Below are 21,551 nucleotides of genomic sequence, written 5' to 3'. Positions count from 1 at the left end.
GAATATCATTAGTGTAGAGGTTAGAGGACATCTTATAGTAGTTTCTGTCCTTCCACCATGTGGATTTTTGGATCAAACATAGGTCTTCAGGTTTGAAAGCAAGGGACTGAGCCCACTGTATTGGGCTTCTTTCTTTCTTTCTTTCTTTTTCTTTTTCTTTTTCTTTTTTTTTTTTTTTTTTTTTTTTTTTTTTTTTTTTTTGAGACAAGGTCTCTGGCTGTCTTGGAACTCTGGAATTCACTATGTAGACCAGACTGGCCTCAAACTAGAGAGATCCTGTATCCACATCCCAAGTGCTGGGTTCAAAGGTGTGCTACCACACCCAGCTCTATGTTAAGCTTTTTCTAGGAAGGTAAGCCTTTGATGTGGATCTCTCCTGGCTGAAGTGAGTTTGCTTCCCATAGCTTTTGTCTGGACAGGTTTTTAGAAGTTATTTGAAGTGCTGTATGGAAGGCTTTATCTGAATAAGCTAGAAGCTGTTGTGAGATTGTTGGCTGTCACACCCTGGAAGGCTAGAAGGAAAGCATTGAGGTCTCATTTGACTTATGTGAATCTAAGTTTCAAAAGCTTTCTATGGCTGGGGGACACTGACCTGCCAAACTTCTCAGAAAGAAGGCCATGTAAAAGCCAGATAGCTTTACTGGCCTACCTATAATCCCAACACTCAAACAGACAAGATCCCTAGCTAACAAGAGTAGCTGGAATTGCCCATTTCCAGGTTCAGTCATGGGACCCAGCTTCAGTGAATGAAATGGAGAGCAGTGAGGGACACTCAGTGTCAATTTTAGCCCCTTGTCACATATATACCTAGACATGGGTACACATATAAATTTACCCCATCACACACAAAAAGAAAAAGTGTTAATTGGATTTTTGGGAGTTTTTTTTTTTTTTTTCAAGATTGTTCATAAGTGCAGTGCACAGTGGCACTAGAGCCTTGAAAATTACTGTTCACTAGCGTGTAAAAGGATAACTCTATAATTTACAGAATCAACATTAAAAAATTAAAAAGATTTAGAGTTGGGCATAGTGGTACCATTAATCCCAGCATTTCAGGGGAGAGGCTGAGACAGGCAGATCTCTTTTGAGTTCAAGGCTAGTTTTTGGTCTACATAGAAGGAATTTGAGGGCTACACAGTGAGGCCTTGTTCCAACATTCCCCGCCTAAACAACTTTGATTTTATGTGCGTAGGAGCTTTGCCTATGTCTGCACTGCGTGTAGTGCCTACAGATGCCAGAAGAGGGAACCAGTTAGAGCCTCTGGAACTGGAATTGCACAGGGTCATGTGAGTGCTGGAAATCAGACCCTGGCTCTCTTCAAGAACAGCCAGCACATTATTTTATTTTGTTTTTGTTTTTCAAGACAGGATTTCTCTGTAGCTGTGGGTGTCCTGGAACTCTGCAGATCAGGTTGGCATCTGCCTCCTGAGTGTTGAGATTAAAGGCTTTGGCCACCACCCAGCCAGCCAGTACTCTTTTTTTAAGATAATTCTTTTTTCTTTTTTAAAGATTTATTTATTTCATGTATATGAGTACACTGTCGCTGTCTTCAGACACACCAGGAGAAAGTATCAGATCTCATTATTACTGATTGTTATGAGCCACCATGTGGTTGCTGGGAATTAAACTCAGGACCTCTGGAAGAGCAGTCATTACTCTGAATTGCTGAGCCATCTCTTTAGTACTCTTAGCTCTCTATCTCTTCAGCCCCCCTGAAAAAGGTTTTTAAAAAAATGTAGTGTAGGTGTCTTCAGACTGTGATCACTTAACGGCCAAGGCACCAGCTGTGTCCATGGACTTTGTCGTGCTCACAGGTTTCTGGTTTGTGGAGAGTTTGTTATTCCCATATGGCCTTGGTGGTCAGTGTAATGTCTTTCCACCCTATCACATCTTTCTGGGTCCCCACTGTGCAACACCAAGGCAGGTCTCCAATCAAGCGTCTGTCCGATATTTACACATGGTAAGAGCAAGCTTTTTTCTTTAGTTTTTCTCGTGTGTGTGTGTGTGTGTGTGTGTGTGTGTGTGTGTGTGTAGACATGCTTGGGAAGGTGAGAGGAGCTGGTTGTTTATTTCTACCATGTGAGCCCCGGGATCAAATTCAGATCATCAGGTTTGGCATTAGGCACCTTTACCCACTGAGTATCCCAGACTGGCCTTGAGCTCCAGGGTTCCTGCCTCGGACTCCCCAGTGCGGGGATTGCAGGAGTGTGCCGTTAGGCCCAGCCACTAGCCTTCTTATTACTGTATCTCTAACGCTGAATGAGTTGCCTATACTGTACTTATTGTTGCTGGTCACAGTGATGTTAGAAAGATTCCAGTCTTGGGAGACTATGTTTTGTTGAGAGATTAGAAGCGGATTTCGATGGTATGCATCAGACAGCACGTCTCAGGGTAGTGATTTCACTCCATCTTAATCTCACCATTCCATCTGCGGCCTGTAGGGTGCTGGATAGTGCCTTCTCACCCACCTTTACTCACAGAACAGGTCCCCTGGCTGAAAAGGTGCCTTTGTGCTTATTCGTGTCTCCACCACAGTATGAGGCAGAGCCTAGAAACTTCCTTCATCAGCTTGTTTGAGCCCTGAGCAAGGAGTAGAGACTTAGTCACCAGATCTAAGGGGAGAGATGAGTTCCTGAAAAATGAATTCCCTAGATGTTACCTCCTTACTATGACCCACTGCTGGGTGTCCATCTGTATAGATTCTCAAGTCTCCAGCTGCTTTCCCTCCTGCTCACCACGGAAACCATACCCGCCTCTCAGCTTCCACCTCAGGGTCTTGGCACGTGCTTTTCCCTCTGCTTGGAAAGCTCATCTCTGTTCTCTAGAAAGACTCAAGTCTGGCTTACGGGTCAACTGCTCTTGCTGCCTCATTGCAGAGCTCACCCCGTCACTTTCTGTCTGGTTTTCATGGTGTTTCTCTGCAGCCCATCTCTCTAGCCAAGCTGCCATGCCAATTTGCTCTTATGTGGTTGGTGTCTTCTTTCCTAGAAAGGAGGCTTTAAACAGCGGGTTTTCCTGTTTTACTTTGTTGTGTAGTTCCTGGGACTTAGTGTGACACCCTCCTGGTTTAAGCACCCACAGATAGATTTGTTGAATGAGTGTGTATGTTAACTGAACATTCAGCAAAGACGTAAGACATATGGCTAAGTGAGGTACCTTCCCATGTGTGTCAGAGCCAAGAACAGAGCTGGGAAGTGTTTCTGTTACCAGGAAGCACTTTTTCCTTTGTCCTCCATTGACCTAACGTCACCAGAGCTGAGCAGGATTTCAGCCCTTTCACTCATTGCCAGTGTAGCTTTTGGACATAGTGTCTGTTCTGAAAGACAACTAGGAGGCTCTAATGGCAAAACTGACTGAAGCAAACCCATTAAGGGAGCATGAGTGAGTGAAGACACATCATATTCATGGCTCAGAAGATTGGCGTGCTGGAGATGTCAGAGTGTGATATGTATCAGGCCAGCCAATATTGATGCCAGTGAAAGCATAAACTGAGGTAAATGTGTTAGCTCAGCGAGTTAGCTTTATTTTCCTCACTGTATACAAACATCTATTTACAAGCCTGATCCTACAACTGAACTGCTAGTTCTTTAGAAATCTCTTTCTGTGTCATTCTACCGAGCTGGTCTACCTTTCTCTTGAGCTCTTCCAAACCTAAGAGGGTGCCTTAGCTAGCTTTCCTAAAATACTGGTTTTTGTTTTGTTTTTAACCTGTGTCCTGCAACTGCTTCTCTGATGTTCTTGCAGGCCCAGGAAAATCCAGTCTCTTACCCAGAGCTCCTTCCATAAGGTTCTTCCAAGCCAAAAAGGACAGAGAGGTCTGCAAGCCGAATCAGTAAGGGGCTGAGTCACCTTTTTGGTGGGGCAGCTCAAGGCCATCCAGCTGACTTTGCCTCTCCCAAGCAACTTGTCTTAAAATAGGCAGGAACTTTCCATTCTATAGCATTCTTGTCTGTAGAGGCTTTTAGGACACACCTAACCACATCTGACATTCATTTAACGTTTCTATTTTGCTAACAATTAGGTTTGCTTTGTATAATAATCAAATATCCTGTAACATCAGATGCTGGCCTAGAGATTCAAGTAGTTGCAGCCAACATCTTATTAGCCTTTTTTTTTTTAACTTATTTATTCATTCTTTTTGAGACAAGGTCTCACTGTATAGCCCAGCCTGGTCTCAAACTGTGATCCTACTGCCTCAGTTTCCCAAATGCTGGAATTACAGGCACATACTCCTATGCCAGGATTCCCAACAATACTTTTTGTGTGTGTGTGCGTGCAGCATGTGAACAAAGCAAGAAAACTTTAGATGGAAAGGTAGAGAAACAAACTAGCCAAACCACTCTTGGAAAGAGAATACAGTTAAAGAATTTCCCCTAGATCAGGGGTTCTCAACCTGTGGGTCACAACCCCCCACAGGGACCACATTAGACATCCTTCATTTCATATAGTTACACTATGGCTCATAACCATAGAAGTATCTCTGCCCTAGAAGATGGTTTAGCAGTTTCTTCTAAAGCCAAACACCCAGAGGCTGTTTGTAGTGAGATTACAGTTATGAAGTAGCAGTGAAATAATTTTGTGATTGGGGGTCACCACAACATGAGGAACTGTATTAAAGGGTCACAGCATTAGGAAGGTTGAGAATTGCTGCTCTATGTGAAGTTAAGGCTCACTATAACAAAGCTGAAGATAAAATGTTCATCAAAGAGATCAACAGAACAGAGTCCAGAAACACAGTAGGACTGTTTTGCAGAGGTGTGATGGTGACTCATTGGGAGGAAGCTGCTCTCCAACAGGTGTTAGAATGGCTAGGCATCCATTTCGGGGGAGCATCAACCTACAGCTGCCTTCTACGGAAATTAATTCAACAGAGGTCTCAGGTGTAGACATAGAGCTTCAAGTGAATGTGAGGTTTTCATGGCTTGCTCTTCATAAAAGTTCTTGGGTGTGACTCTGAAAGCACAGTCCAAGAAGGTTTAAGTATCGGAACACGCCTTTAATCCCAGCACTTGGGAGGCAGAGGCAGGTGGATCTCTGTGAGGCCAGCCTGTTCTATAGAGCTAGTTCTAGGACAGCCAGGGCTACACAGAGAAATGCTAACTTGGGAGTGTTTGGGGGGTGGGGGGGTGTAACCACAAACCACAAAAGAAGAAATCATTAAAATGAAAATCATGAAATTTAAGTTTATTTTTACCAAAAACAGTATGAGGCAACAACTTGGGAAGACATTTTAAAATCATGTAGCCAACAAAGGACTCTACTGCCAATATATAAAGAACTCTTCAGACCCAATTTAAAAGGAGGCATAAAATAAAAACTTGCCAGAGAGGACCTTGGGTGGCAAATGAACACTTGAAATCGTTAACTATCAGGAAAATGCAAATTACACATGAGATGGGGCATGCTTTAGAATGAAGTGAAGAACAGACAGGACACCTAGTGATTACCACAGTGCTGTCCACTTGGAGCACTTGCTGCTGGCAGGATGAACACGTGGCACCTCTGCCCTAGAAGATGGTTTAGCAGTTTCTTCTAAAGCCAAACACCCAGAGACTGGAGAGTGGCTTATCAGTTAAAAATCCTTGCTCTTCCGGAGGACTTAAGTTTCTTTTCTGACGGGTGTCCAGTGGCTCACCACATCTCAAGTTCTAACTCCCAGGGGACCACACACCCTCTTCAGGCTTTCAGGAGCACCCAAACATATGGAGTGTTTGCTTATGTACACATATATGTAAATTTAAAATAATAAAGACCTATCTCTCCTATTTGAGATAGGGTCACTGTATAGCTCTGGCTGGCCTGTCTTTCAAATCCTCTGACTAATGTTGTATATACTATCACTCCCAGCCCAATAAAGAAATATCAAAGAAAAAGCTAAACAATCATTTAGTTGGACCTGGTGCTTTTTGTTCTTTTCTTTTTTCTTTCTTTTTTTTTTTTTTTTTTTTTTTTTTGGTATTTGAGTAGTGTGCCACGTGCTTGTCAGCCTTTCAGTAGATCTAGCAGCCTGAACCCTAGTTTCCAAAAGAAAGGAAAAGCTCCATTCCAAAAGCATCTTGAACATGAGTATTTGTAACAGTTGTAAATGCTGAAGACTGTAGGTAGCACAGATGTGCTTGGGAGGATGCTGGGATAAACAGACTACTGTATTTAACAATGAGAAAGGAGAACTACAAGTGCTTCAGGAAAGATGAGCAAGCTATTAATTCACATAAGCAAGAGTGAGGCTGAATCTCAAGGGCAGGATGCACAAAAGAAGCCAGCCCCACACACTCTGACAGATGCCATTCTTAAAAAGGCAAAAACCACAGGATGAAGAGTAGACCAATGTAGCAGGCCTGCAGTGGGTGGAACAACTCCCAAGGACATCAGCAGGGCATCCTGTGTCCTGACTGAAGGTGGTAATACAGAATCTAGTGTATTAACATGATTGCAAAGACATCGATTTTACTGCATGATCATTTCAAATAAAACTCCCACACCCTGCAGTCGTAGCTCCAAAAGCTTTGAAATGGATGTATGTGGCATAAAAGCAATTCTAATAAGGAGGTATATCTATCTAGTGTATGTAAGTAAGCAGATGAAATTTGCCACAGAAGTTAGCCAAAGACTTCATAGCTGAGTGGAGCAGCCGGTTGCAGTGGTTTCATGCTTCCCCACATTTTTTCCCCCTTTTTAATATTTTTTCAAGACAGGGTTTCTCTGTGTGACCCTGGCTGTCCTGGAACTCAGATCCACCTACCTCTCCCTCCCAAGTGCTGGGATTAAAGGTATGTGGACCCTCCCCCAGCTGTTTAACATCTGCTTTTTTTTTTTTAAGATCATTACTGTTAACTTGTAAGAAGTTACAGCTAGTGGTCGTAATTGTTTAATATTTCAATAAGACTTTCCAACTTTTTTTTTCAAGAGTATTTTTACTTTATCCATGTGTTTTTGCCTGCGTGTATGTGTGTGTACCACATACAGATCTGATGCCTGCCTTGCACATGTGCTTGCAGTAGCTTTCAGATAGCCTTCCAGTGGCTGTTTTTGTCTTTGATACTGTGTTCTCACTGTCTAGGCTTCAGGTGTATATGCAAGGTGCTTTGGGGAAACTTCAGGACACTGGCCAGGTCCTCATGTTCATCCTTCCCAAGGTACAGGATAGAAAATGTATAATTGAAGCCTCACACAAGACCAACTTTCCTGGCTGCCAGGAGATCTACATCTTAAAATGGGTTCTTAACCACGTTTAATGCCTATGAGAATGACATGTTGAGGAGCCTACCCCAGCGGCTGTGGGATCAGATAGTCCTGAGTCCTGCACCCATGAGGACGTCCATTGTGCTGTATCTTATCACTGTATCATGCTTACTAATAAGGCTTACATTCCAAGAGAAAATACCGGTGCTTAGGGGCCACCTCCGGGAACCTTACAAAATTAAGAATTGGGATATTTAAGCCAAGACTTGGACGTGTGTGCAGTGATTAAGCAAAACATCCTGGTTTGAGATCCAAATCTGATGGAAAAGGATGAGAGTTACAGGCGAGAGAGATGAGATCAGGGTGAATGAATACACAAGGCAGTGACTCGAAGTTGACAACCCCAGAAAGCTTGCCCAACAAGAAAAAGGGTATGCACAGGGCTTCAGGCTGCAGCTTGAAGGAGGCAGGACACAGTGGAGGCCTCCAAACCAGGGAGTATGACAGAGTGACTTGCAGCTGCAGTTTCTGGAGGCCAGGACGAAGCTATCTTCCCGAGTACGTGTGTGGGAAGCTGTTTATAGCACAGACAGCCCCAGCTGCACACTGGTCAGGCATGTGTGGTGGGGCATGCATTCTGTAGTTGGAACCAGTACCCCAAAGATTCCTTTATGCTGTACAATTAGAACCTCAGTGGGAGAAGTTTGCTCTAAGTTGGTTTATGCCTGTGTGTTACATTAGCATTGCTTGCTTTTTAGTGTAGCTCATTCTCTTTTCTAAGTAGCCATGCTGAGCTTCCCACTCAGGAATGCTGTAGTTTTCAGCTCCCAAGGGAGGGAGCCAGTTAGTACATGCAGCATAAAAACAGGAAACACTTTTGTTAATGTCCCTTCAGACAAACATGATTATTTCCCAGCATCTTGTGGGCCGCAGGCCTGCCTTTGCCCTTCTTAGAGAAGCAGGTGCAATGGGATCTGGGGAAGAAGGTGGTTTTCAGTTTCCTGATGCTTCCCAGGAGCAGCAGCCAAGCTGGACAGATGACCTGCCACTGTGTCACCTCTCTGGAGTTGGTTCGGCTTCCAACCGTAGCTACTCTGCTGATGGCAAGGGCTCTGAGAGTCACCCTCCGGAGGACAACTGGCTCAAGTTCAGGTACGTGTGTTGGCATGACTGAACAGAGAAAGTCAGTTCATGAGCAAGAAAGGATACTGTCTTACCACCTCCATGTATGAGGCTTGCCTGTGAAGTGGGGCCTATGGGAAGTGTCCACTGCTGTGGGATAGGGATGGAGGAGGCTGACAGGGGAGATCCATCCAGCAAGCAGTCATTTTTGTGGTAAAATGATGGACACAGTGCGGGGACCCAGATGAGTGCCTGAAGCCTTTTCTGCCTTTAGTCCCTCCCCAGTTCCTTTCCTTCTTCCTCCGCCACCACCTGCATGTCCCTGGTTTCAGCCCTCCCCCTGCCCTTCCTCTGCTAGAAGTGAAAACAACTGCTTCCTGTATGGGGTCTTCAATGGCTATGATGGCAACCGCGTGACCAACTTTGTGGCACAGAGGCTCTCTGCAGAGCTCATGCTGGGCCAGCTCAACACAGAACACACTGACGCTGATGTGCGACGAGTCCTGCTGCAGGTAAGAGGATCGATTGGTTAGGTGCCGGTGGCCTGGCTGACTTGTGTTCCACTCCCTGGAACTTGGGCCTTGGAGCTATAAATTCAGACAGGGTGATCCGAAGACTACCTGCCTCTTCATTCCCTACCAAAGATCAGTTCCGGGTACACTTCATGATGGTAGGGGCTCCTTGCCACCAGGAGTCCAGGACAGACAGCTGGCAGCAGCTTTTCCAAGTCAATAGCAGGACTAATTTGGGAGAAGGCATCACTGGAAACAGGTTCTGTGCAGAGATCCCTTTGCTTGAGCTGTGGTCGGGAGCTCACTCTCCAGTGCTGTGTGTTCTGGATCTATTCCCATTCCTGTTTTCCTGTTAGGTCCTATACCTCACTGGCCTGGGCTGGCTTTTTGCATTTTTTTTTTTTTTTTTAATATATTTCTGTGCTAGGATTTCCTTCTACTAGGAAGGTTTCTTGAGAAATTGACCCTAAATTTTTTTCTGTTTTTTGTGGCCTCAGTGCTAGACTGGAGCTTTGCAGAGGCTAGACCAGGAGGAAGCTTTCTGCTTCACCAGTGTCCAGCAGGTCCTGACCAAGGCCTCTTTAGAAGGTGTTGCTATGCCCCCTCAGACTCATTGACCAAGCACTCCTGGATTATCTCACTTCACATGAACCCAAATGTGCAGCGCTGCTCCTCACACCCCAGCATTCTTGAGTGCAGTGCCTGGCCCTTCCTCTAGCCTCCTCTCTCATTCCTCTGCAGGCTGCACAAGTAGCACCCTTCTCCCAACCCACAGCTAAAGGTCTTTGTCAAACAGTGGGCGGGAAGGCCCACATAGGAGACAGAGATGATGTCTCACCCATCACACGAGGCCGTCCATGAATGCCATGGATCTGTTACTCTCCATAGGGACATCTTAGCAGGAGGTGATGGTGTTGTTTGAGCCAGCCCTTGCCTTGCCCTGTGTCTCTTCAGGCCTTTGATGTGGTGGAGAGAAGCTTCCTGGAGTCTATTGATGACGCCTTGGCTGAGAAAGCAAGCCTCCAGTCCCAGCTGCCAGAGGTAAGCAACTGTCTGTACTAGTACTGCTGGGTGCCAGAGGGTGTCATCGGCCTGGACCTCTGTGTCACTTGCCACCCATAGGCACAGTAAGGCCTACAGCAGGAATCTTGAGGCCGCATCCTGATGGGCAGGCTGGGGTGGCAGTGGGTATATTGCTGAGGAGACTCTAGCCCAGAAGTGGGCAGCTTTTGTCGGAGGCTCGTTTTTAGGTGGCAGGGATAGGTGGAGGAAAGGCCTTTCCAGGTTCTGTGATCTGGTTCAGTCCAGAGCCAGGATCACCTTCAGGCTGTCCCTAGTTAAAGCCTCAGTGACCTTCCCAGGGCATCCTACAGGTATCCAGCCTGGCCACATCTATGGTCATCTGTCTGTCTTGGCTGCTCAGGGGCCTTGCATGGTTTATCTCAAGGGGAAAAGGCTGGTAAGGCAGTCCTCAAGCACCTGTGCTGCTCTGATCTCTTGATGACTACTTGCAGGGTGTGCCCCAACACCAGTTGCCACCTCAGTATCAGAAGATCCTTGAGAGACTCAAGGCACTGGAGAGGGAGATCTCGGGAGGGGCCATGGCTGTTGTGGCAGTTCTTCTCAACAACAAGCTCTACGTTGCCAATGTTGGTGAGCCACCTCCCTGCCCCATACCCGTCTGCTTTCTGTCCATGGGTGCCCCAAACTTCCCAGGGTGACTGGGTCTGTTCCTCCTCATTCTGTTGTCTATGTCAGTCTCAGATGGAAGGAGAGCAATAAGGCAAGGTGGGTGACCTGACTCTCGATGAGTTGCATTCATTCTTTCCTTTTTAAGTTATGTTATGTGTACAGGTGTTTTGCCTACATGCATTGTCTCTACCACACGTGTGCCTGGTGTTACTGGAGGCGTCTGATTCCCTGGTGGTAGAGTTCAGACTATCGTGGGCCACCACATGGGTCCTGAGAATAGAACTGTGTCCTCTGGAGGAGCAGCTAATGTTCTTAACTGCCGAGCCATCTCTGTGGGGGTCTCTGCACACAGCAGGGCTGGCATGTGAGGCAAGAAGAAAATCTAGTTCAACATGAGTTAGTAGCTGATGTTGGTTCAGACATGTAGAGCAGCAGGTCTTGACCTTTTCACAGGGGTCACCTAAGACCATCAGAAAACATGGATGTTTATATTACAACTCATAACAGTAGCAAAATCACAGTAGCAATGAAAATACATTGATGTTTGGGGCCACCACGTGAGCAACTGTATCAAAGAGTAGGAGCATCAGGAAGGCTGAGACTACTGGTCTAGAGTCTGACAGTAGGCAGTTTATTTTAGGCATAGAGTACAGTTTGGAATAAGTAAGTTTCCAGTTATCACATAGTTCTGTGGGTACAGTAAGACATAATTACATCAAGACTCTTATTTCCTTTCCTCTTCTTTTTTGAGACAAGGTCTCTCTACATAGCTCTGCCTATCTTGGAACTCACTCTTTAGACCAGGTTGGCCATGAAGTTGCAGAGATCCCCTCCCACTGCCTCCTGAGTGCTGGGTTTAAAGGCCTGTGCCACCATACCCAGAGTAACTCTTCAAAGTACATATCACTTCTCTCATGAAGATGGGTTTTATAGATAAACTACATGTGTTAAGGCCTTAAGGCCTTAGGGGAGGACCTGTTGTGATGTTGGTTGTACAGATAGCACAAAGGTCACCTAGACTGTCAACCACCTCCATTCCCAGTCCTCTGGGTGAAAATCAGCTTGTGTATCTCTCCCTTTGAAGAGACAGCCCTGCATGTTCAGCATCCAAGGTTTGCCTAGTGTTTGTGGGCGCAAGGACCTCTGTGCCCAATATCTGCAGCCCCATGGCTGCTTCTTTTGAAAACCAATTTGCCTGCAGTGAAGGCCTGCTCTGCATTCTTAAAAACAGCAGGAAGCTGGATGATGGGGACATTTGGATTTAAGGTCAAAGGAGGGGCCACCAGGGAACCCAAGAATCTGTGTATGTATGATACATGTCAGTATAAGGACTCAGTAGCCATCCACTCATGGTGTCCCTGACTCCCTTAAGGTTTTCTTAGGGATCAACTTACGAAATGTAAAACAGCTGATAAGTAGTTGGTACACCTCCACGCCCCACTCTAGCCCCGACACTTTCTGTCCTGTGGCAGTCTTGCTTCATCCAGAGCCCTGTGTTTACAAGCTGTTTTGAAGCCACCACAGACATTGTGTCAAGATAATCTGAAGATTTAGTATGGACCCCTGAAGTCTTTTATTGAACTCAGTCCTGTGATCACACTGTAGCTCGAAGCCTGCTTCCCTGCTGAGGCTGCTGTCCTTGCCTGTGATTTACTCCAAGCTCTGAGCCCCTTGGTGTGTGCAACATCTGCTTGTCTTGTCTGTTGTGTCAGTGGCTCCTGTTCCTTCCTCTGCTTAATCTTGGTCAATTTGTGCTGCAGGTACAAACAGGGCCCTTCTGTGCAAATCTACAGTGGATGGGTTACAGGTAACACAGCTAAACATGGACCACACCACCGAGAACGAGGATGAGCTCTTTCGCCTTTCACAACTGGGTACATAAAGAGGCTGGGCTGAGGGACCTGTGGGAACAGGGAGGCTGGCTCCTGGGCTTCCTCTGTTTCCTCCTTTGTTAGCTGGGTAAAGGAAGCATAGGACTGGGCCTGTAGCCAGGGCTGGATTTGTTGCTGGCCAGTTGTGACTTGGGAAATTCTTCATCTGTGTGGTGTGGGTAGTGAGCCCCCTTCAGAGAGTTAATGTTTGTAGACCACCTTTGAGAGGAATACCTGGCATATACTAGGCACATGTTCTGTTCCCGATAGAGGCCAAGAGAGCAGAGAAGTCCTGCAATCCCAGTGTCTCCGGTGCCTTGCCTTCCCTTCCAGTTCTGTGGACACTGTTGCCTTCTGGGCTCTGGGCACAGGCAGACAGGACTGTGCAGGCTAGTGCTGCCATGCCTGTAGGGAGAGGCCTATTATAGTTATTTTCCGTATTACTGTAACCAGATACCCACAGCAGTACCTGAAGTAAGAAAAAGGTTTTTTTTTTGTTTGGTTTTTTTTTTTTTTTTTTTTTTTTTTTTTTTTTGGAGGGGGGGATTTGGTTTTTGGCTCCTGCTTTAAAGCTGTAACTACCCACCGTGACAGGGAATCATGGTGGTTCAGCCTCCACAGGTGGTGGCAGCATTTTGTGACAGCTAATTGTTAAATCTTAGCACATTAGGAAGAGAAGAAAGGTACAAGAAGCTGGTTGGCCTACACCTTTCAAAGTCCACTCTACACTCTTACTTCCAGCCAGACCCAATATTAACTAGGAAGTAAATGTTCAGACACATGAGCCCATGGGGGCATGACCCCTTCAGACTATAGCAGGACCTGAGTGAGGGATGTTCTGTTAAGGATAGGGGACTGAGACCATGGGACATGTGTCCTCTGTGGTACACAGGTACCGTTTCCATTTTCTGTCATTTTGTCCTCACCCTGTGCATGGATCTCACAGCCATGTGTCCTTTGAACTCTTCACTGAGGAAAAATGGGCCGACCACATTGTCCTCTCTTTGGTAGGTTTAGACGCAGGAAAGATCAAGCAGGTTGGCATCATCTGTGGACAGGAGAGCACCAGGCGAATTGGGGATTACAAGGTCAAATATGGCTACACTGACATTGACCTGCTCAGGTAGGTGGTCATCTCTGCAGCCCTAGCCACTGAGACCAGAGGGCCTGGGTTAGAAGCAGACACCCGGCTACAGTGGCAGGGTTACCATCCAAAGCCCAGGCCCAGTGAGATACTGCCTGCCTCCCGAGAGCTGGGTGTGGAGTAGGGCCTAAGTCAGCAGTCTGGTCCTGAAAGCAAAAGTGCCACAGGTCCTGGCTGGAGGGTCCAGTGATAGCATGAGGTGCCAGAATGAAGGGAACTGATAGGTCCAGAGTTCTTTTAGTGTTTGTCTCTCACTTAGCCTGGGGGGGGGGCCTCTCTGTGAGTGCCGCCCCAGTCCCCAGGGCAGTCACAGTTCTGGTGAGCCTTGGTTGTACCTGGACTGCTCACTCCTAATGCATGGCCTTTTATTCACCCCTTATTCAGGCCCTCTAAACTGGCTGCTGTCATTGCCCTGCAGGCATGTCCATGAGAGGAAACTGAGGCATGGAGACATTCAGGAGTCTGGCCAGTCATAGTGCAGGTGATGGACCCAGGCATCCTCAACTTAGAACATGTGTCCTTTACCGCTGTCTAGCTTGGGTGAGGAACATCTCATGAGAGCCTATGTGGTGCCAGTCCAGCATTGTGTCACAGCCAGAAAATTCTACCAGAGACCCTCTCAGCAGGGACCAGCCCCAGCTACGTTAGCACTCCCTCCCTTCTCAGAGTCTGAACATCTAGTATGTAAAAGCTTTGGCCCTAATTTGCAGGGTTCAGTTTACTGGATAGGAGGTCTGTGACAGAGCACTTCAGAAAAGGTGCATATAGCCTTCTGTCTCAAACCAGACCTCACCCAGAGGCTGTTAGGCCTGTATGTGTCCAGCCTCCAGGTGTCTTTGCACACGCACATGCACTGTGTGTGTGTGTGTGTGTTTGTGTGTGTGTGTCATGGGAGGTGGGGTGCACCCACACACTCCTTGGGCTCTGCCCTCTCTGAGCCACTTTATTATCATCCTTTAATATGAGTAGTTTTGTGTGGTGGACAGGTCACATGCCCTCTGTTTTCACGAGTGGAGTCTGTCCCTTTACCCTTGTACATCTGCCCTGGGCTGCTGTCCTGCCTTGTAACAAACACTATGACTCTAGCAGATGGCTGTGTCAGCATCTACCTGAGCAGCCCCAAGAGAATGGCTCAGGATGTTTCCAGACTTCCCTTCTCAGTATTTTGTCAAGACTACCTCAGGGAGTGTGTGCTAGAGTTTTTTTGACATTTAATGACTGAGACCTGTGTTGTCTTGACTTGAACTTCTCATTCTCCCATCACAGCTTCCTCAAGCACTAGGAAGATAGGCATTATCACATCTCCCATCTGACATATGGGCTTTTGTAAGATGGCCTCCTGGCCAGGTGTAGTGGTACTACACGCTTGCTATCTGGCACTTGAAAGGTAGAGGCAGGAGTATTAGGAGCCCAGGGTTATCTATCCATGGTTACATAGTTGTAGATCAGAGGAGCTACATGAGACCTGATCAAAGACTAAACAAATAGAAAGTCTTTCTGATGCTCCATTCTGACAAGCTGTGCCAAGAAGGGCAGAGTGGAGCCCGGGTCTGGCACCTGACTGTTGTCTGCATGACCCCTGGGCTTTACATTAGTGGATAACCCCAGCAGACAGATCTAGTCTGCTTTCCTCATTCCTTCTGTCCCTTTCCCTCTTTAGCAAGTCAGATGTTTTATTTTTTATGTTCTGAGGTAGATCTTTACCTCAGCAGAAGCAGTGCCCATAGGAGGTGGGAGATTTCCACACAAAGCCTTCTCTTTCCCATAGCGCTGCGAAATCCAGACCCATCATTGCAGAGCCGGAGATCCATGGTGCACAGCCTCTGGATGGCGTGACGGGCTTCCTGGTGCTGATGTCAGAGGGGCTCTACAAGGCTCTGGAGGCAGCCCATGGGCCTGGGCAGGCCAACCAGGTGAGCTGAGAAGGCTAGGCAGGTGTCTGGAGCCCTGATCTTGTCACCAGACGTCCTTTTAGGGCTCAAAGTCAGGGCCTGAAGCAAAGGGGAGTTGGGAACTATCTTGCCCGGGGCTTCAGGGAAGGGCTGTGACCTGCTGCCCCAAACAGTGTCCAGATTCGGGTGGGCTCAATTCCCCTTCCCACTAGGGCCTCAGGTGCTATCTTTGCCTCCTTTGTGACACAGTCTCCCTCTGGGGTTAAGGGTGGGAGGATACAGTTCTTCAACCAGTGCTCTACACTTTGGAGCTAACTACTAGACAGACAGTAGCCATCAAAGTGATTCCCAAGGTCACAGGATTGAGTGTTCTGCCTATTGAGGCTGCTGGGCAGGCTATACCCACAGGCCCTGTTCTATCTTCATGTTTTGAGAAAAGCAGTTGCCTGGGCTAGGTTTGGACTGTGTAACCCAGGCAGGCCTCAAGCATAGCATCCTCTTACCTCAGCTTCTCAGGTAGACAGACCTGTACCACATGCTTGGCTAGCATTTGAAGTTAGCTGCCTGTACCTGGGGTTGCTGTGTGGCTGAGTTCAGGTATATCTCTGTTTTAGATGTGGTTCTTATACGTGTAAGAAGGTAATCTTTTTTTTGATTTTCTTTCCTTTCTCTTTTTGAGATGGAGACTAGCTAGAAACTAGTGATACAGTCCAAGCTTACCTTGGAATTTGGAATTCTTCTATCTGCCTCCTGAGTGCTGGGATTACAAGTATGCCCTGGCACTCAGTTCTGCATCTTACTAAAACCTGGCTGTCTGTCACCTGACCCCTGTGTTCAGGTGACATTTTATTTTATCCTTCATCCTAGCAGCCTGGAGCATAAAGGGTCCAGTAGATATCCTCACGGAGGTCTAGGGTCCTGTCTCAGGCAGTGTGGTTGCCAAACCCAGAGCCAAGCTTCACACCAGGTTCAGGTTCTTCTTCCTTCCCCTCCCCGGGGCTCCTGCTTCCAGGAGCCACAGCCAGAGAGCTCAGGGAGTGGCTTGAGTTGGTACTTCTGATCTTTTTGTTTTGTTTGTTCTTTTTCTTCTAATTTTCTTTGACACAGGTTCTTACTATGAATGGCCTGGCACTTGCAGTGATCCCCCTACCTCTGCCTCTTGAGTGTTGGGGTAAAAGTACCACACTCGGCTGGGCGTTTGACCCTTCAGTGTGAATTTGGTTTTGTTTTTTGTTGTTTTTTTTCTTTTGGTCTTCACAGTAGAAGCATCTACTAGGTTCTAGAATACACCAGACACAGGACTTTTTAGAGGGCAGTTCCTCGCAAAATGCCTTGCATGTAGCATGAATGTTTTATCCAGGGAAGAAGAAGGCATAACTTCAGCCTTTCCCCTACATTTCTTAGCAGTCCTCAGAGTGCCCTTGTACCCGTGTGTTATTTAATTCCTGGTGACAACCCACTGAGGCGAATGTAACCCACTTAGAGGTGTGGAAGCAGGTAGAGAGAACACAAGGTTCCACATCTTTTCTAATCAATGTGTTCCAGAAGGATTATCCTGAACAGCTTGGAAAGCTCAGATTACAATTTGATTGGCAGAGACTTCCTTCACCTGCTGGGCTAGTGATCTCTCAGACTTCTACACAGGCCTCTGGGATTTTGCCCCCCCCCATTCCCTTTTATCCCCCCACCCCGACCCTCATCACCCTGATTCCTCATCAGGTTCTTTCTCCACACCCCAGGAGGTCGCCGCAATGATTGACACAGAATTTGCCAAACAGACCTCCCTGGATGCAGTTGCTCAGGCTGTGGTAGACCGTGTGAAGCGTATTCACAGCGACACCTTTGCCAGTGGTGGTGAGCGTGCCAAGTTCTGCCCCCGGCATGAAGACATGACCCTGCTGGTGAGGAACTTTGGCTATCCATTGGGTGAAATGAGCCAGCCTACACCGACCCCAGCCCCAGGTACGTATGCCACGTACTATACAGGTTGGAGCACCTGAGATGAGCCCCGGGCTGGAGGCAGCACAGACTGGCAGATAACATGAACTCCCCGCTTGGAATGCAGATGGAGCCAGTGGCCTGGCCTTGCTCAACACAGGCAGAGTTCCAGACTCTGAGCTGCAAGTCTTTATTCCGTTTGTCTGTGAAATAAGGACACTTGCCCTGGCCACCCTTAAAGTCTTGCTGCATAAGAACATCAGCCACAAAGGCAGATGGGAGAGGTGACAGCTGCTATCATCAATGGGAGTCCCTCTTAGCCTGTGGCCAGTGTGGTCACTTCTCACCCTTACTATCAACAGGAAGGAGAAAGGCTCCGGCATGGAGGAATCTGGATGAGGTCAGGTGTGGGACAGATGGTCCACCCCCAAAGCTGGCACTGTCTGACCATTTGGGGCTGCGGAGACATTTGGCTCCTTCCCTTTTTTCTTTTTAGTCCTTGAACTAAGTTGCTTAGGCAGAGGAGAGACCTTCTGTACTGGTCCAAGCGCTGCATTCCCTTTTCTGGTTTTAAACAAACTGTGGAGCTCCCGCTTCCCCATGGCTTTGCTCTCCCATAGACACTGGGGAGCTGGAGTCCCTCTGGCCTGCCACTGCAACCATATTTTCATTGGGCCTCAACAAGAAAGTCTACCTCTCTAGTAAGGTGTCCTTGCATGCAAAGCTGTGCAGTAACCCTTTCTCTGAGCCCATCCAGCATTCCATTCCCACCTCGATCTCTAGTGGGTGTCCTTGCTGGAAGGAGGTCCCATTGTGTTCTGGAAGAGACTGTACCAAGGGACATCTACTTTGGGCCACCCCAAGGGTGGAGGACCACAATGGGGCTTTAGGGGCCTTTCAGCCCTCACATAGCCCTTATCACTCAAGAGTAGCCTTGAGCCTACTACCTTGCTTCCCTCCAGACTGATTTCCCTTTCCCCCACTCTCTCTCTCCTATTGCAGGGGGCCGTGTGTACCCTGTGTCTGTGCCCTACTCAAGTGCCCAAAGCACCAGCAAGACCAGTGTGACTCTGTCCCTTGTCATGCCTTCTCAGGGTCAGATGGTCAATGGCTCTCACAGTGCCTCCACCTTGGATGAAGCTACTCCCACCCTCACTAAGTAAGCTGTCCTACCCTAGGAGCAGTTCTGGGGACCTGGAGATAAACAGCTATACAGCCAAGTCCTAGGGCTCAGTAGGGTGGGATGAGAGAGGCCCTGGGGTCTGGGGACCTTGGGGGTCTTTGGCCTCCAATTCCCCACTTTCATCTTTGGGGTAGGGAGTCTTATTAGACACAGGTAGATAGGAGCAGTACTGTTAGTTCTAGCAGGTGTTGAACTGGACCTGGGGTAAGTGGAGATTCAAGATAAGGTGGACAAGAGGGCCTGAGAGAGGAGCAAGGCAGCTGACTGATGTCTCAGACCCGCTCTCCTCCATGGGCAGCTTCTCTGGGTTTTTCTTCTGTTTTGGAGCTTGTAACATAGGGTCATGGGCTTCACACATCTGTAGTTGGGGAATATTGCCTGACCTCTACTGGGTCCTCAGAGCTGCTGCTCTCTCATTATGATGTGCCTTTGCTGTCAGCTGTCTAGTTTAAGGGGTACTGGGGGTGGAGGTCTTGGTCTGAGAGGAAAGCACGGTGCAGACCTGCCTGACAGGTCTTTGTCCACCCGCCCTTCATTTCTGTGACTGTATTCTGCCCCCACCCCACCTCTCTAAGGAGATCTGGTTTCCACATTCCAGCCCTGCACTGAGGAAATAATACAGCTGCCACACCCAGCCCCTCTCCCTGGACCGAGCTTAGCCGGATGTAGCCAATTAGAAGGGCTGTCAGGGAGGGAGTGTCCCTGTTTTCTTCAGCCTCTCCCTCTGCCTCTTCAGGGGGCCTCTCATTTGTCCCCAAGTCTTTGCTGCTGCTGTTCCTGCCACCACCTCTGTGGATGGAGGGGCCTGGTATACATTCGGGCATGGGGATAGCTCTGTATGTCGTTCCCAGCACAATCGACGTAGCCTTCCCTCCCCACCAGGCTTCCCCAGGAAACCACCAGCCGTGTCCACAAGCCAACCAGGCAAACTTCATGCTTCTCTGTCTGACTGCCTGAGCCTTCCAGAGCTCCCCTGGCTCTGAGCCTTAGTCTGTCACCTAGGTCAGCCTATCTTTAAAAACATCTCACCCATCTGGCTTTTATGGGATATTTGACAGAGAGGCCTGAGTCTAAAGGGCCACTCTTTTTACCGGGTGGGAAGGTGAGATCCCCTGATGCATCTACCCCAGACTGATTCCCTCCCTCTTCTTCTGTAGCCAGAGCCCCACTTTGACCCTGCAGTCTACCAACACACACACCCAGAGCAGCAGCTCCAGCTCTGACGGGGGCCTCTTCCGCTCCAGACCCGTTCACTCACTTCCACCTGGAGAGGATGGCCGTGTTGAGCCCTATGTGGACTTTGCCGAGTTTTACCGACTCTGGAGCGTGGACCACGGCGAACAGAGTGTGATGACGGCACCATAGTCTAGCCTCAGAGGGCAGCCTTGGCACAACTTTGTGTAGACACAGAGGGCTAGTGCCAAAGCAAGACAAGCTTCTTAACCTCTGCAGGTGCCATGGAACCAGTGGGCAGTGTGTCACTAATGTACTGCAGGTTTGACCCACAGCACTTGGCTGTAGCCTGAGTACAGACTGCATTGCTGGTCCAGACCACAGGCATCCTTAGGGCAAATGGGAAAGCTGCAGGTGGCTTACAAACCATCAAGAGTGCCTCCTGACATGTTCAAAGAAGGAAGCCATCCTGTGGCTCCCAACTGCCACAGGCCTGACAGACACTGCTCCCTTGAGACTGCTCTACCTGCCTCAACTTCCCCTGGAGTAGCCTGTGGCCTCTGCTAGTGTCCTTTGCTTCTGGGTGGTTATCCCCTTCCCATCTTTCAACCTAAACTCCTAGATCCAGAGTAGAGAATAGTGGGGAGTGGGTGCCTGTCACTGGATGTCACTGGAAAAGTCCAGGGGAGCAGGACAAGGAAGGACCATAGAGAGCTGGCCAAGGAATGTTAGCCCTGAGCTGCAGGTCAGCCAGCTGGCAGCTGAGCTAACCCAGAGAGCTGGCTTCCCAGTGGGGTACAGATGGTAGGCCAGGCCTACCAATCAGCTGCAGTGTCTGCTTCTGCTAGATCCTGCCCCGGGGTGGAGCAGGCCAAGTCAGAAGCCAGTGCCTTCTCCCAGCTGGTACTGGGAAGCCGGTGATCGGGAGTGCTGATCAGTGTGAACAGCCTTCACACTGATGAGGAAGCTGGTTGTGGCTCTGCTGAAAGAGGAGTAGAAGATGGCTGTGAGACAGAAGAGGTTGAGTCTTGTCCACCCAGAAAGACCAAGGGCATCAGATGTGATGATGTGGACATTCAGGGGAAAGATTGTGCTGGTCAGGCCCTGACTCGGACTTGTTCACACGTTTTCTACCTTCAGACAGGAGGGTTACCACAGCTGCCTGCAGTGTGGCTGCCTCTGCTCAGAGGAGGAAGCAGGCCAGGTGCTCCCCTTCCCTGAGCCCTTCCATCAGGACTGGAGTAGCTCAAATCTGCAGCCTGGTAACTGGTATTCTGCAACCCTCTCCCCACTGTGTGCAGCTGCTGGGCAGTGTGTCCAGTGTCTCCTCTTGGCAAAGGCCAGTTCAGAGCACTTCTCACTCAGACTCCATTTCCCTAAAGTGAGGCTGCTTCTCAGTGCTGAGGAGAAACCCTGGGGTGGTGAGGAGTAAGGAGGAAGAAGCCTTCCTGCTCTCCACTAGGAAGTCACCTCTGCCCTGCTGGTGAGCAGCTTTCAGCTGATGCGCAGACTTGGGACAGAGGAGGTCCTACCCCAGGAATGTGGTGCTGTTTGGTCTCTAGAAATAGAACCATGTTCTTAATGCAGTAAAGATGTCATGTGTCATCCTGCCTGTCTATAACCACCCGGGAGGTGGTTGCCTCCGATTCTGCCCAAGAGATTTGAGAACCAGACCTGACAGACCCTCACCCACAGGCCTGCTGTCTGAGCTAAAGACGGCTCAGACAGCAGGGTTGGAGTGGTAACTGCATGAGGCTTGGGTCACAGGTCAGGGGCCTTGCCCCGACGCTGCCTTCTCCCCACCCCCACCCCCAGCTGGTTGGTTTTATTTGATTGAAGTTT

General features: G+C 48.4%; 1 protein-coding gene across 2 annotated transcripts in view; it reads left to right on the top strand.

Moving 5' to 3' along the window:
• Positions 1–21,251, top strand: part of TAB1 (TGF-beta activated kinase 1 (MAP3K7) binding protein 1) — a 29,223-nt gene extending 7,972 nt beyond the window's left edge. The window contains exons 2-11 of one of the 2 annotated variants that reach the window (XM_080938985.1): positions 8,198–8,334; positions 8,663–8,816; positions 9,771–9,857; positions 10,331–10,469; positions 12,269–12,382; positions 13,391–13,502; positions 15,292–15,436; positions 17,155–17,377; positions 18,356–18,512; positions 19,694–21,251. In XM_080938985.1, the coding sequence (XP_080795111.1) occupies positions 8,198–8,334; positions 8,663–8,816; positions 9,771–9,857; positions 10,331–10,469; positions 12,269–12,382; positions 13,391–13,502; positions 15,292–15,436; positions 17,155–17,377; positions 18,356–18,512; positions 19,694–19,901 (1,476 nt within the window). In that variant the 3' untranslated portion in view covers positions 19,902–21,251. The remainder of the gene's footprint in view (positions 1–8,197; positions 8,335–8,662; positions 8,817–9,770; positions 9,858–10,330; positions 10,470–12,268; positions 12,383–13,390; positions 13,503–15,291; positions 15,437–17,154; positions 17,378–18,355; positions 18,513–19,693) is intronic. The other variant, XM_080938986.1, reaches the window with a different exon arrangement.
• The last annotated feature ends 300 nt before the right edge of the window (positions 21,252–21,551 follow it).

Source organism: Micromys minutus, assembly GCF_963924665.1.
Source record: "Micromys minutus genome assembly, chromosome: 27".
In the NCBI taxonomy this organism is placed as follows: domain Eukaryota; kingdom Metazoa; phylum Chordata; class Mammalia; order Rodentia; family Muridae; genus Micromys; species Micromys minutus.
Note: the sequence above shows the minus strand (reverse complement) of the source record. Positions and strands in the feature narration are given on the sequence as shown.